This window comes from Hippocampus bargibanti, linkage group LG01 (assembly GCF_051943395.1).
Source record: "Hippocampus bargibanti isolate YZ-2025 linkage group LG01, ASM5194339v1, whole genome shotgun sequence".
In the NCBI taxonomy this organism is placed as follows: Eukaryota; Metazoa; Chordata; class Actinopteri; order Syngnathiformes; family Syngnathidae; genus Hippocampus; species Hippocampus bargibanti.
The window spans coordinates 12,557,277-12,572,688 of NC_142734.1; the positions used below are offsets into that span (position 1 = coordinate 12,557,277).

Genomic DNA, 15,412 nt, shown 5'->3' on the forward strand with positions numbered 1-15,412 from the left:
TGGGGTTCAGCACAAACAGAAAATGCCTAACGTTTACAGGTGAAACTTTTCTTTAAAAAAAAAATAATAAATTGAATGCACGTTTCAGTTTTTGCACTGCTGTTCTCTAACAAGAAGCTGACAAGTAAACCTAACAGTCACTGACAGCTTTAATAGTCCCTGCTGCAAGACCCCTCTCCCCCCTTGAGTGTCCTCCACCCATTATCTCATCCCACTCTCTCCTCCAGAGGGAGACTGCGAAGGGGTCCCAAATTCAAAGTCAAACTCAGCCAGCTTTATTGTCAAATATGCTAATATGCATGACATACAGCACAGATAAAATTAATGTCCTCTCGGACCCAGCATGCAAGGCACTAATAGTTGGCTAACGTGGCTAAAAAATACATACAATTGACAAGATTATACATGTAATTTCTGAATGTAAAGTGAGGTAGTGTCGTATGTAAAGTGAGGTAGTGATGTATGTAAAGTGAGGTAGTGACGTATGTAAAGTGAGGAAGTGACATATATAAAGTGACGTAATGTACTAATGCAAAAACAACCAAGAAGAAAGGGTTGAAGTGGATGAAGTGAGGTCTTGCAGAAAAAAATGAGAAAGAACAAAAAATAGAGTTCAGTTCCCCATTCAAATGCAACCACGCACATTGCACATACCAGAAATGGCCACTGCCTGTAAATGTTTTTGCACATTTGATAGGTTCATCATAAAATTTCACTTGAAACCCAAAAATCTCACACTCTCTCCAATCGTCTTGCTTTTGTGCGTTCAGTTCATGGATCTGTGATCTCCTTGGCATCCAACGCCTCGTCTAGCTACTCGTCCGTCAGTGGGAGTGCCATTCAGTCACAGGTAGCTACATATTTGTACGTCTGTGTAAGTTCTCAGTCGTACAGGAGTAGTCCATCGATGAAAAGGTTTCTTCAGCCGTCATCTGTACTTCTTTGAAGGTGTCGGACGTTTCACTTCCACAGGGTTTGTAGAGAGGATCAAAGACCTCATATTGGAACCTGAGGAAACATTGGCATCTTACTTCTCTCTTTACATCTGTCCCAACCCCAGCAGCAGTCTCAGTGGTGAGGACAAGACTGCTGGCGGACGTTTCTCTGCATGAAAGAACAAAACTTAAACCGGACCACATCTGCCAATTCTTGGATATCTGCCTTAATACTACGTATTTTCAATTTAGGGAGGAATTTTACAAACAAATTCATGGTTGTGCTATGGGCTCACCAGTTTCACACATAGTGGCTAATCTGTACATGGAAGAGATGGAGAAACAGGCCCTCACATCCTTCCCGGGGACAAAACCTCGACGCTGGTTTAGATATGTGGACGATACTTTTGTCATCATTAAAAAAACAAAGAGGACCAACTAGCCTTTTTGGATTGTAAAGTAATTATAAAAGAGGACAGAGCGCTAAAAACAGAAGCCTTTAGAAAGGCTATGCACACTGACCAATACTTACTTTTCAATTCTAACCACCCTTTACAACACAAACTAGGAGTTATCAGAACCCTCCAGCATAGGGCTTAACTAATACCAACAAGCGTTGAAGGTAGAGAAAAGTAGTCAAAACATATCAGGAGAGCACTCACAAACTGTGGGTGCCCTCAGTGATCATTTAACAAATGTCAGAAAGAAAGAATAGGAATGATGAAATGGTTGAACCAAAACTTCTGAAGATACAAAAAGGAGAGGAGTAGCAGTACCTTACATTGCAGGAGTTTCTGAAAAACTACAATGAGTCCTTTGGCAACACAAAATTCCCACTTATTTCAAACCGATAAACACTTTAAGGCAAAAATTAGTGCATCCAAAAGATAGGCTGCCAAATGAAAAACAAACTAATGTAGTTTATTCAATACATTGTAAGAATAAAAATTGTAAAGCGCAGTACATTGGGGAAACTAAACACATTCTCAAAAAAGACTATCAACATCGCAGGCATAATACTAGTGGGCCTCAATCGGCAGTACATATGCTAGCAAACACTCATTTGACGACAATAAGGTTAAAATTGTTGCGAAAGAACATAGATGGTTTGAAAGGGGAGTAAAAGAAGCGATTTTCATAAAACAACTAAATCCTTCATTAAACCGGTTTGGTGGGGTGAGGTTCAATTTGGATCGTTCATACAATAGCCTGCTTAGGCAACATAGGATTAGTATACTGATGAGGTGATACCGGTCGAAGTGGGGCAATCAGGCCAGTCGTTAGTCAGAGCAATAGGAACAAACAGTGGAGTGGCAGGGAGTAGTCCTCTGCTCCCCCCAACCTGAGAGCAGGGACCTATCATAGCAGAGTCCGGCACCGCCATTTCTGGACAGTAGGGATATATATAGGGCCTAAACTACCAGTAAGACTTTAGTTTCCTGACGAAGTTTCTTGGATAAGAAGCGAAACGTCCGACACCTTCAAAGAAGTACAGATGATGGCTGAAGAAACCTTTTCATTGATACATATTTGTACCTTATTTTTTCTCCTTCTTCGTCTTCTTGCTCTCCCTGCCCTCACTTTCCTCCTTCATGGATGTCCCTTCTTTATCTAATGTCTCAATTTTTCTTCCCACTGCATCCAAAGGCAGAGGAAAGGATACAGGGAGAGGTGCGTGGTGTTTCTGCCGCTTTGTCACCTTTCTTACCTGAAGAAATCTGTCACTCTTTCCAAACACCCTTCTCATTCAAATTGTGTTTGTGGAAGATGAGCCAAATTCACGAAACATTTTTTCTCTTCAGCAAATCCGGAAGCTGAGGAGAGAATTGGAGTCTTCCCAAGAGAAGGTTTCAAATCTGACCACTCAGCTGTCAGCAAACGTAAGTAACACTCAAGTTGAATTCGATCCCATTTGAAAAGTGAAATTAATATTGCCACACATCTGTCTACCACATATTGCACATTTTCAAGAGATTATATAGACACATAAGTTTAGTATTTACACGGTTAAATAAATATTTTTGGGGGGGGGGGCTCAGGAACATTTATTTAACTCATTCACTGCCAGACGTGCAAAAACATGTCCACTGCAATGCCAGGGTTTTTTGTCATTGTCACTCGAATTCCAGGACCCGCAGAATGTTGAGTTTTAAGACTACATAAACATTCAATGCAGCGTACGAAACCTTAGACTTTCAACTTTCATCAGAAAAAAAAAAAAAAAAGTTAATTCCTAAATTATATGGGTCTGGAGTTATGTGAGCTTGAAATGAGGGCGGCTGCCCAAATTACAATGTAATACATATTGGTTTATATAGCGCTTTAACAACAGCTGAAGCTGGAACAAAGCACTAACATGGAAAGAAGGGAAATGCTGCCCCTTTGTGGAAAAGAAGAAATGTTGCCAGAGGCCATTGCCAGCACTTTATTGGCACCCAAGCATGAAAAAACAAAAGCCGAACAAATTCGGGAATGGCGCTCTACGTCCTATTTTCAATTCCCGAATACATTTGTGAATGAGTTAAATTGTAATCATTTTATATATATATTTATGGAAACAATGTTAGTGAGCACAACAAAGTAAGCAAGTTGTTGCGTTTTGTTGTTCACCCACCAAATTTATTTTGGTGTTAGCGGTCACAATGATGTCATCAGGTAGGGTATGTTGGTTGATTTCTCGATGGCAATATTCTGATTCAGATTCTTGTATTTATTTATTTTTTTCAAACAGGCCAATTTGGTAGCCGCCTTTGAGCAAAGTCTTGCCCTGATGACAACCCGACTGCAGAGCCTGTCATTAAGTCACGAACAGAAGGTACCCACACAGCACTTGAACACACACACAAGCTTGAATTCCAGCTGCATTTCATCACAGAGCCGGTGTTCGCCGCACTCGACTTCTTTGCCGTCATGCAGCGAGGTAACTTTAATGACAGCCTGCGGCGAAAAGGAATGCGCCTTTGATCCTCTGCACTGAGACTTGGCATCAGCGTAGCCTGAGGGGGATCAGTGAAAGAAAAAGCTCGGTCAGGCCTTGATCGGTTTGCGTGTGCACATCAAATTCCGACATTGTTCTAGCCTCCTATCGCATTAAGTGTGAATGAAGCGATCCGAACTGGAGGGGCTTGTCCACTGTGTGTTCAAATGTGAGGAGTCTCTCGCGGTGTTTTACGCCTTGCTGCTTCCCCTGAAAAGACCCGTCTAGACTGTTCCAGAACAAACTTTTGTTTTTGGTGCCAACGCAATGACCTGTGCAGCCCATTCGGGACTACGGTCTCTTTAACCTTGAGGAGATGGGCCAGATGCTGGTTTAGAGTGCACAATGGATGACATAAGCACACAATAAGCAGCACTGTATTGGATTGGATTGGATTTGCCTTTATTAGTCTCGCAATGGAGAAATTTACATTTCACAGCAGCAAAGTTATGAATGTTATGAAAGTTATGAATGGGGCTTGACTTTCCCTCTGAAGTAGTCACATTTTCAGGATCAAACCTCTCTTCCAACAGTGTTTGTTTTTTTTCCTCACAGTAAAACCAACAGACATTCCTCGTCCTACAGGAATCTTTTTTGTTTCTGTGCAGGACACTGAGTTGATGGAGTTGCGTGATACCATTGATGCTCTGAAGGCTAAAAATGATGAAGCGCAGGCCGTCATACACGGAGCCTTAAACCACCCAGAGACCGATAAAGGTGGAAGAATTAACCAAGTGATTCTGATTACTTCCTCTGCCATTTTGAACACCTTCCTGATGACGACTGCTTTTCCCTTGTTTTCCATAGAGTCGCGTATTCGTCGCCAGAACTCGTGTGAAAGCATCTCCAGCCTCAACAGTCTTACCAGTATTTCAAGTGTGGGTAGCTTGAAGGACCAAGATGCCAAAAAGAAGAAGAAAAAGAGCTGGGTAAGAAAGCAGAGAGCTTTTCTATGTTCCTCGTTGATCGGCTTGATCAAGTTGGAACAGTCCGTAGAGTTATTTTGGATCATTCCAGGTATTTACAGTATCGCCCCACTCCTTGAAAAATGGTTTAGAATTGCTTGTGATAACAACTTGTTACTTGTTATTGTTACATTTAATGTATGTTCATGATTTCATTCACTGTCATTTCCGAATTTATTCAGGTTTTGTTTTTTCTTGCGAAGGGTGCCGATAAAGCGCTGGTCAGACTTCTGGCAATGTTTTTCCCTTCCGTGAGGGGGCAGCATATACCTTTTGTACAGCTGCCCCCACTTGCACCTCATATTACTCCAGACCCATATAACTTAGGAATTAACTTGTTTTTTGTGATGGAAGAAAGAGAGTCTAAGGTTTCTTACACTGCACTGAATGTTTATGTAGTCCTAAAACCCAATATGCTGTGGGTACTGCAATTTGAGTGAAAATGACAAAAACCCTGGCGGTTTTAGAGAAACCTTTGAATTCCTCAGTAATAAAATCAAATCAAATGTCTCTTTTTTGTTTGACTACTCTCTGCATGGGCCTCTTTCTCTCTCTCTAGCTGAGAAGTTCTTTCAACAAGGCCTTCAGCATCAAGAAAGGCCCAAAAACCTGCTCGGACATTGAAGAAATTGTCACTCCTGACTCCTCCGCTCCAAATTCACCAAAGATGCTGCACGAACGAGCAGATGCAGGGGAGAACCACTCGATGACCCTCAAAACTTCGACATCTGACATCTGCTCAAAGTAAGAATTGAAGTCAACGTTGGCAGGACCACTTCAACTTTTTTTTTTGCCCCTGATGAGTGTGTGGCGTTCCTTCCAGGACAACAGAGGAGGAAGAATGTGACGAGAGGGCGGTGTCGGAGCTCCGCTCAGAACTCTGGGAGAAAGAAAGAGAGCTAACAGACATCCGACTGGAGGCATTAAATTCCGCTCATCAGCTGGAGCAACTCAGAGACGCCATGGACAACATGGAGGTTCGCTTGACCTAAAAAGAAGTTCTGGATCACTTTTTTCCCCCTGCTTTTATTTCAATCTTGTTTGTATTCCAGTCGACGGTGGAGAGTCTGAAAACAGAGAATGATCATCTGAAAATTGGAAGTCAGGCCCATTCGTTGGGCTGCGGTCCCACTTCATCCACCTCACAGCCTTCGGGGTTAGCCTCTTACTTGGGAACTTCGCTGAGGCAGCCCATGCCCCTCACCAAGTCCTTCAGCCTCAGCTTGAATGATTGTAAAGTTTCAGGCAAGTGACAACCACACATACATGACCTGGATTGAATCCTGTTTACTTTTTGCCATTTTCTGATGATATGTTCGTGATTCCAAAATCACGATATGTGATCCAAAAATTGGATTGGATTGGATTGGATTGGATTGGATTGGATTGGATTTGGTTTTATTAGTCTCGCAGTGGAGAAATTTACATTTCACAGCAACAAAGTGATGAAAGGGATGAAAGTAGAAAAACAAAATACATGCTGCTGGAAAGGCAGCCACTCTCGCGGCGCCATCTTGAAGTCAAAAGAACAAAAAAAAAAAATAATAACAAATAATATGTCAACACACAGACAATATGACAACACAAAGACACAGAGAGTGATTCATTCTTAAGCACTTTCTGCCCCCTCTTTGTTACATGCAGCAGTTCTAGATAAAAGAGGAGAGGATCAAAGCGTCTTCCCACCAGTGGATCAGGGACATCATGGTGGAATGTGCACGTCGACTACAAGTTATAAATGCTGAAAGCAAACACGCAGCTGTAGCATCCATTGACGAAAAGATATTGTCTCACATCTCCGTTCCGCTTCAATTCCAAGCCGTGACAGTTCCACATACGCATCGGCGTTGTGCGCTGACTCTCCTTTCTTCTTATCGCGGGCACCTCCAGCCATGCATCCATCCAGCCGCAGACTGTCCAACAGCACCGACCTTTCTGCTGAACAAAGCGGGGCTGTGAAGATGATGCCCATTACAGGCGCAAAAAAAGCACAATGGCCCCCTTGAATATCGATATAACGAGAATTTACTGTAATAATAATAATAATAATAATAATAATAATAATAATAATAATAAGGGTGGCCCGGTAGTCGAGTGGTTAGCACACCGGCTTCACAGTGCAGAGGTCGCCGGTTCGCGTCCCGGTCAGGCCTCCCTGTGTGGAGTTTGCATGTTCTCCCCGGACCCGCGTGGGTTTTCTCCGGGTCCTCCGGTTTCCTCCCACCCTCCAAAAACATGCATGGCAGGCAGATTGACCACTCCAAATTGTCCCTAGGTGTGAGTGTGAGAGTGACTGTTGTACGTCTTTGTGTGCCCTGTGATTGGCTGGCAACCAATTCAGGGTGTCCCCCGCCTCGTGCCCGAAGACAGCTGAGATAGGCTCCAGCAACCCCCGCGACCCTAATGAGGAATAAGCGGTACGGAAAATGAGATGAGATGAGATGAGGCCTCTGTGGTGTCCACACCGATGACAGTCGAATGGCACCGACATTGCTCCCATTCCAAAACAATACTGGCATATTCATGCTGCTGAAAAGGCGCAACCGCTCAGCACAGTCTCCTCCTTGATGAATGTTGTGGTCAAAAATGCTGAAAAACAATCCGTATCCATTCCACACGACACACAACCACACAAAGTGACAAAAGAAAACACAAAACAAGACAAAAACAACAACAAAAAAACAAGGCTCATGAGAGCACTTGCTGACGGCTGCCTACTCGGGCGCCATCTTGGACTTGATGAACATGTCAATCAAAGTCGGGCATTGTTATCTTTGACAAAGCATGTTTTGATACATCTCTTGTGCTGTATCTTATAGGATTGGTCATGTGCAGATTTTGCAGTTACATTCATAAGTTCCATGTTTTTTCTTGCTCTGTCTTTAGACATGTCTGCAGGCACCGTTTTGGGTCAACCATCTCTGCTGTACGGGGTGTGTGTGCAATTGTTGGTGCGTTTCACGGATCCAGATGAGGTAAATCCCCTGCTTCATTTCCACTTCTTGCGGGCACATAAATAGCTACGAATTTGCACCATCTATCATTCTGTAGGAGCATAAACAGCAGCAAGAACATTACCTGGGATCAGTGATGATTGGCGAGAAGACCGAATGGGCCTATCTTGACTCCATGATAGCCAAGACATTCAGAGTAAATTCACGCAAGTTCTGGGATTCGATGAACGTTCACTGTGCTAATTTTGGGTCTTTCTTGCTCAGGAGTACCTGACTCAAGTGGACCCCAGCGCCAGCTTGGGTCTGAACTGTGATTCGCTACACATGTACGAGCTGACCAAGGGAGCCGTGAGGATGATAGGAGGAGACAAACCTCACACGTCGCCTTATCGATGTCTCAGCGGCAGTCCGCCCCGCATTTTTGTGACCTTGAAAGGTTAGCTCAAATGCAGACTGTGGAAAATATGTAATTTAGTACCAAATTCCTCTAGTGAGTGAACCTCAGGTCAAGGATGAACCAAGGTCTGTCTCAACAAAATATTATTTCACTGTGTCAAATAAAAATAAATGGATTCATGATTACATTGGAAAATCCTTTTCAAAAGGCAGGCTTCTTTTTTTTGCTTGATGTTTGTTTATTTGTTCATTTGATTTTTAATTAGAACTTAAAAAACATAAGTCTCAATAATCTAATTGACTGGTTCTGCACACCAAGTACCGCATTTTTTAATTTACCATTATCATGATCACTCTCGAAATTCAATTGTCAGCGTAAAATGATGCATTTTAAAGAATGTATTGAACTGATAATATTTTATAATAGGCCACTTCAAAAATGTCCACACCTCTTGAATATTAAACGTGCTTGAATATAGAAACATTTTAGTCCGTTAATGATTCAATTAAAATGTGTTGCGGGGAGTGCTGCAGCCTCTCCCAGCCGTCTTCGGGCACAAGGCGGGGGACACCCTGAGTTGGTTGCCAGCCAATCTCAAGGCAAGTCAAACAACCATTCACTCTCACACTTAGGGACAATTTTTGAGTGTTCAATCAGCCTGCCATGCATGTTTTGGAATGTGGGAGGAAACTGGAATAAACTGGAGGAAACCCACGCCGACCCAGGGAGAACATGCAAACTGGAGGCTGGACCGGGTCTTGAACTCACGACCTCTGCACTGTGAAGTCAGCGTGCTAACCACTCGACTCCCGGACCGCCCCTAAAATGTGTAGCCTGTAAATTAAATCTAAATTGTCCTTTATGTTCGAAAAAAATTAATAAGTTGTAAAAGGTTAAATGAAAGTACCATGTAGTGAAAAAATTAAATACAACCTAATGCATGTACTGTACAGGATTAAAAAAAAGTGAAAAACAACTTTAATTATGATTTACTTGTTATTTAGTTTTTTTTTCCTTTCTTTCCTTTCCTCTTTCCTTGCATAACTTTGCTGCCGTGTTACTTCCGGGTAGAGTGAGCGCTGGCGCCAATGGCTGCCGCTGCTCACCCGATTCAATTATTATAATAATAATAATTATTATTATTATTAGTAGTAGTAGTAGTAGTATTTTTATTATTATTATTAATCCCCTTAATCATGATGGCCGGTTTGAACATTTTGCTGATTCTTCTCATACCACGAGAGTGTGACAACACAATTCCTATTGTAATATTTTGACGTGCACAGTATGACTTCACTTTCAATTGCAAAGGTTTCATTTGAATCATTCCCTTATGGGTTTTGTATTCATCCTTCAGGTCTTGAAGAACAAAGCGTGGACTCCCTGGTATTTGAGACTCTGATTCCCAAGCCCATGATGCTGCACTACATCAGCCTGCTGCTTAAGCACCGCCGTCTGGTGTTCTCTGGGCCCAGCGGCACGGGGAAAACGTACTTGTCTCAGCGTCTGGCCCGCTACCTCCTGCAGCGCAGCCGGAGCGATTCGCCTGAAGCGGACGCCGAGTCTTCCCTCGTGGGCCGCGGCGCCGCCGTCTCCTTCAATATGCACCGGCAGACACAAAAGGTATCTCATCATTCAATGTGGACAACGTGCACATGGCAGAAAGGGGACTTCATCTCACTGTTCTTTGCCCCCGCAGGAGCTGCAATTGTATCTGTCTAATCTATCCAATCAGATAGACCGACAGAGCGGCAGCGAGCTCCCGCTGGTCGTCATCATCGACGACATCACTGACGGCGCCGCCATCACCGAGCTCATCAACGGCGCGCTCACCTGCAAATATCATAAATGGTGAGTCACATCATTTAGCCATAGAAATTCGACTGCTGATTTCAACGGATTTTGTGTGGTTGTTTCAGTCCTTATATCATCGGAACATCAAATCAACCCGTGAAGATGTCATCTAACCATGGATTGCATCTCAGCTTCAGGTAAGAACAAAATCAGGAAGAATTGGCTTGACTTGAAGACCTTAAACGTGTTCAATGTGCTGGGAAATAATTAACTCATTGACTGCCATGTGCACTGTCATTCATGTGCAAAAATGTGTCCACTCCAGTGCCAGGGTTTTTGTCATTTTCACTCAAATTCAAGGTCCCACAGAATATTGAGTTTTAGGACTACATAAACATTCAATGAAGCGTAAGAAACCTTAGAGCAGGGGTGTCAAAGTCATTTTTTGCCACGTGCCACATTGTAGTTATGGTTTCCTCTCGAGGGCCGTTATGAATTTGGGGAAGCCATTAGAATGTTTAATCCCCTCCACTTATTACATATCGAGCAAATTCATGTTTCTTTATGTTGTTAATTAATTAGCAAATGTAAAAAGCAATGTTGTTAATTAATTAGCAAATTAATTAACAAATTAATGAATAACTAGTTTTCAAATCAGAAGTCAAGAATAATGACTGTTATTGTGGTTTACATCCAAACTGAAATTTTGGTTAGGATTTTAGCAAGCATCATGGAATTTCACATGTTTGATTTGCTTTCACGGGCCGAAAAAAAATGATATGGCAGGCCAGATTTGGCCCTCGGGCCCTGACTTTGACACCTTTGCCTTAGACTCTCTTCTTTCATCAGAAAAAACTTACAAAAAGTTAAATAAGTTATATGGGTTTGGAGTAATTTGAGGTGCAAGTGGGGAAGGTTGTACATAGGACAAATGCTGCCCCCTCGTGAAAAGGAAAAAATACTGACAGAGGTCTGACCAGCGCTTTATCGCAACCTGCAAGAAAAACCAAAACCTGAAAAAATTCAAGGATAGCGCTCCACGTCATATTTTCAATTCACAAATAAAAATTTGGAAATGGCAGTAAATGAGTTAAGGACAGCTACATCTTGACTGTGCTTCAGTCAATTTTCATGTTTATGAATTTTACTCGAACCGTAAACCTTTCTGTCTTTAACAAAATATTTTTGTCTACCTCAGAGATCACACAGAAGAATAAAACAAAAATAGAGCTCACTTGATTTAGTACAAGGACTGAACGATTTTCACAAAGAATGCCTTTTTTCCAATGACTCCAATAGCTGAGCTTTTTTAGGGGCAGTTTGGTCATGCGACATTATCAAGCTGGCATTTTGCCACTTCATTTTCAGTCGCCGCTTGAGATGGATAAAAACATCTCGATTTATATTCCACAAGTGCAATCTTAATCTGAATACTATCTATAGAAAAAGCGTGACGTACACTTTTTTTTTTTACTTGACCATCCCTTAGAACATAATTTGATTACATATCCTTTGATGTCTGTGACGCAGGATGGTTACTTTCTCTAATAATGTGGAGCCAGCCAATGGCTTTCTCCTGAGGTACCTCCACCGTAAAGTTGTGGAAGCTTATCAGAAGAAGGGGCATGACTCGTCGCAGCACGAGGACCTCCTGTCCGTTCTTGACTGGGTTCCACAGCTCTGGTACCATCTCCACACGTTCTTGGAGAAACACAGCACTTCCGATTTCCTCATAGGTAAGAATTTCCCGTAAGTTAGTAGAGCAAGGATGTCCAACTTACAACAAAAGACTGTTTGTGGTTGTGTGGTGTTTTCATGGTATTGAAATGTGTCAGCAAAATGGAACCTGCGATGAAGTTGTTTTTTTTTTCATGATCAATTGTGTTACTCCCCGACCAGGACCTTGCTTCTTCCTGTCATGCCCAGTGTCAGTGGCAGAGTTCAGAAAGTGGTTCATTGACCTGTGGAACCACTCCATCATACCGTACCTTCAGGAAGGAGCCAAGGACGGCATCAAGGTGGGCACACGTGCATGGCATGTTCTGCATCAAGAAAGGGCGCGATCACGACAACATGCTCATGAGTTTTGTTGTGCAGCTACACGGCCACAAGGCGGTGTGGGAAGATCCTGTGGAGTGGGTGAGAGGGACCCTCCCTTGGCCTAGCGCACAGCAGGATCAGTCCAAACTCTATCATTTACCGCCCCCAAGCACGGGACCGCACAGCGAGGAAAAGAAGCCCCCCAAAGACACCGCTCCACCCAGTTCGTTGGAGTCTGATCCGCTGGTGAGTTTTCTCTTTCAGATGTACACAATTCCTGGGATGCATCTGGGCCAAGCCTTTGCGCCATTTACTCATTTTGACAGCCACTGGTGCAACTTTCTAACTCCACTGCGCCAGCACCAGTGCATGTCTATTAGGATTAGCGCATATTGCTAGATGATCCGCGCCACATATGACATCTCTCATCTCATCTCATTTTCCATACCGCTTATTCCTCATTAGGGTCGCAGGGGTTGCTGGAGCCTATCTCAGCTGTCTTCGGGCACGAGGCGGGGGACACCCTGAATTGGTTGCCAGCCAATCGCACACATATGACATATTTCTGTTAAAATAGCTAAAGAAACAAATTCAGTGAAACAGCAATTGAAAACTGTTAGTTTTCCATCCAGGTTTTAACTTTCGTCGTCTGCCATCTTGCTTTACCAATATTGAGCCATAATCACCCTGCATTTGTTTCGGTGTGTTCCAAAGTCGTGGTAGAGGATATTTCGGGCTTTTCTGAGATCCGCCGGAAACTAATCAAATATTCATTTACCCATGGTGCATTGCAGTATTTACATTGAACATGGCGGATGGTTGCAATATGAAGCATGAGAACAGGGGTAAAACTGTAAAAGACATTAAAAACAAGCAGCAAACACACAAATTCTTGTTTTTAAGAAACAACCGAATAAGTCTGTGAAGGGTAGTGACAATTCTTTGCAGCAAACTGCTGTTGACGTTTCAAATTTAGTGGCAAATGTGAGTGATTTCAGAGCTGTTGTAGCACATTGGAAATCTTCAAAGCAAAGAAATGTAAGTAGATACTAGTAGGAAATATTATCTAATATAAGTCTGTTCTCTTTGTCTTTTCTGTAATACTGTAGAATATCAAAATAGCACAGGAGTGATTGTGTAGTAACTAAATAAAATTGACGTGTTTATTTTCTGTTTGAATAAATTATTTAACATGAATAAAAATTGTTGATATATGGGAAAAATAGATTTTACTCAACTAATGTTTTTTTCATTTGCAATTTAGAAATATCATGCTCCAATGAATGTATTTTAGTCTATTTCAATCAGTTTAGTATACTTTGGCAATCTAGTTAGATCGGGCCCCATCAATTTTAGAATTTGGCCCCCTTCTCAGACACAAGCGGGGCAACAGGCCCCCTTTATGATTTCCCAGATGCATCCCTGCAATTCTTCAAGAGCTACGCAAAATCACCCGACATCTTCGACTATGTTTATGTCTTCCCAAAGATGATTATGCTGCTGAAGCTGCAGGAGTCTGCAAACAGCGTTGAGTCGCCGGAGGGGGATGGCGGCCCACACCCACTCTGAGGAGAAACTTGAAATACAAGAAATAGCCTTCCTCTGCAAAAAGAAACATGGTGATCATCCGAAGATGGATCGTTTTATTCTGAAGCGACATGTATTCTTCCCCTTTCTGAAGCGATGGATGTGATGGACACTCACATACTTTGTTCAATGCCAAAATAGCACTTTATGTCCAATGTGTGAAAACTGGACAAAGGAGAATGCTCCAGATTAGCAGTAATACCACGAGGTGGCAGCACAAGCACACTTCCAAATTGCTGCTTGTTGCTCAACCTCTACAAACGGTGCCACTCACTGTAGCGGTTTCATCCGGCTGAACCTCGATTGTGAAGACACATGAGTGTGGGAGGGTAAAGTGCTTGTTTAATTAACCTGAAATAACAGATCATTCTTGTTTTTTTTCCTTTTGTGATAGATTTGAATGTCATCTTTTGTAGGGTTTTATACTGACTCATCTTTAGTAATAATCAGCCCTGTGCAGCAAAGAATCCTTTCATACACCTTGGAGTGCTTCCACCCTTGCTGCTTTTTTTTTATCTAAGAATCTTTACCCAAAGTGTTTTCCTTCCCCACTCTTTGTTACTGCTTTTTCAATTCAATGACATATTTACGACTGAAAGAGTCGCCTTTTTCTCAAGCCCATTTGAGTGAAGAGCCAAATCTTGACATTGAAGGACGTAACTATGGGTGTGCCCTTTAAGGTCTCGCAACCCCCCACCATCCCCAGAAATATGTTCCGACATATTCCATCTCTGGTTCCTTTCCTTTGCAAACAAGGTACTGAAGTTAAATTAGAGATGGGATGCCTGCATCTACCTGTGCCTGAAAGCCCCACCAGGCCTGAACCTGCCTTCACGCTTCTTGAATCTACCACCGGAGGCCTCAATTTAAAGCAAGTGATCATCGAAAGCAGCTCGTCGCTTCTGTTCACCTCACTCTGGTGTCTGACAGCTTTGGGTATGGCATTAATGGCTTGGACTTTCGGTTGGTTAGTCAGGTGGAAGGGCTGTTTGCAAGACTGATGCATGTTGGCTGCTTGTAATTTCACCAGTGTAGGAAAGTGTGGACGCACAACAAATAATGATCATCATTTTCCCATCTTTCCAAAAGCTTTTATTTTGATTGGACCTATCATGTTTTGTAAAAAAAAAAGAAGCTTTTTTTCTTATCCAAATACTGTATATGTAAATATTAATTTCTCTTTTGTATATTACATCCCTGTTGTAAACATTGTAAATAGCCAGTGCATCTGCGACAACAATCGTGAAAAAGAGAAGAAATGTAAAGAAAAGCGCATGCAGAAAATGGGCCTCGGTTTCAGTTTCTTCAGGCTCTTGATTTTAAGGTGAGCTGAAGTGCTTTTTTTGCCTCATGTCTTTGTAACCAGGCTGCATCACGTGTCTAACATGGAGCTCTGGACACAATAAACTCATGTCATTATATGTATAGTTTCATTGCCGTGTTGATGTCATGTTGTCCACTTGGGAGGGGGGGGGGCAGATATGAAATTTAATTTGTTTGTCCATGAACAATTAGCTTGAATAGACCTTTTGCCTTTTGGGCTTTTTTTTTTGTCCCAGCGTGCCTGTTTTGTTTTACATTCAAGATTTGATTGTTGAGATAATATATAATAATTACGACGTTTGGGTTTATCAGCAGTTTCAAATTGGAAGCATAATCATGAAGAATAAAGCTGTGTACCTTGAATTGTTCCCCCTCTTTTCTTTCGGTGGGCATCTCATTGCTTTGTGTGATTTACTGTAAATTACAAGACCCTGACCCAG

At 42.3% G+C, this 15,412-nt stretch overlaps 1 protein-coding gene across 6 annotated transcripts in view; it reads left to right on the plus strand.

Annotated features, from left to right (window-relative positions):
* The window catches only part of nav1a (neuron navigator 1a), a 96,420-nt gene extending 81,085 nt beyond the window's left edge, over window positions 1–15,335 (plus strand). For 5 of the 6 annotated variants that reach the window (XM_088996813.1, XM_088996837.1, XM_088996845.1 and 2 more), the window contains 19 exons: window positions 771–850; window positions 2,583–2,606; window positions 2,738–2,815; window positions 3,667–3,750; window positions 4,521–4,629; window positions 4,720–4,841; window positions 5,437–5,621; window positions 5,701–5,854; window positions 5,930–6,122; window positions 7,764–7,852; window positions 7,929–8,027; window positions 8,096–8,267; window positions 9,586–9,851; window positions 9,928–10,079; window positions 10,148–10,219; window positions 11,553–11,758; window positions 11,922–12,040; window positions 12,120–12,308; window positions 13,551–15,335. In XM_088996813.1, coding sequence (XP_088852939.1) covers window positions 771–850; window positions 2,583–2,606; window positions 2,738–2,815; window positions 3,667–3,750; window positions 4,521–4,629; window positions 4,720–4,841; window positions 5,437–5,621; window positions 5,701–5,854; window positions 5,930–6,122; window positions 7,764–7,852; window positions 7,929–8,027; window positions 8,096–8,267; window positions 9,586–9,851; window positions 9,928–10,079; window positions 10,148–10,219; window positions 11,553–11,758; window positions 11,922–12,040; window positions 12,120–12,308; window positions 13,551–13,631 — 2,474 coding nt within the window. In that variant the 3' untranslated portion in view covers window positions 13,632–15,335. The remainder of the gene's footprint in view (window positions 1–770; window positions 851–2,582; window positions 2,607–2,737; window positions 2,816–3,666; window positions 3,751–4,520; window positions 4,630–4,719; window positions 4,842–5,436; window positions 5,622–5,700; window positions 5,855–5,929; window positions 6,123–7,763; window positions 7,853–7,928; window positions 8,028–8,095; window positions 8,268–9,585; window positions 9,852–9,927; window positions 10,080–10,147; window positions 10,220–11,552; window positions 11,759–11,921; window positions 12,041–12,119; window positions 12,309–13,550) is intronic. The other variant, XM_088996827.1, reaches the window with a different exon arrangement.
* Window positions 15,336–15,412: the final 77 nt, after the last annotated feature.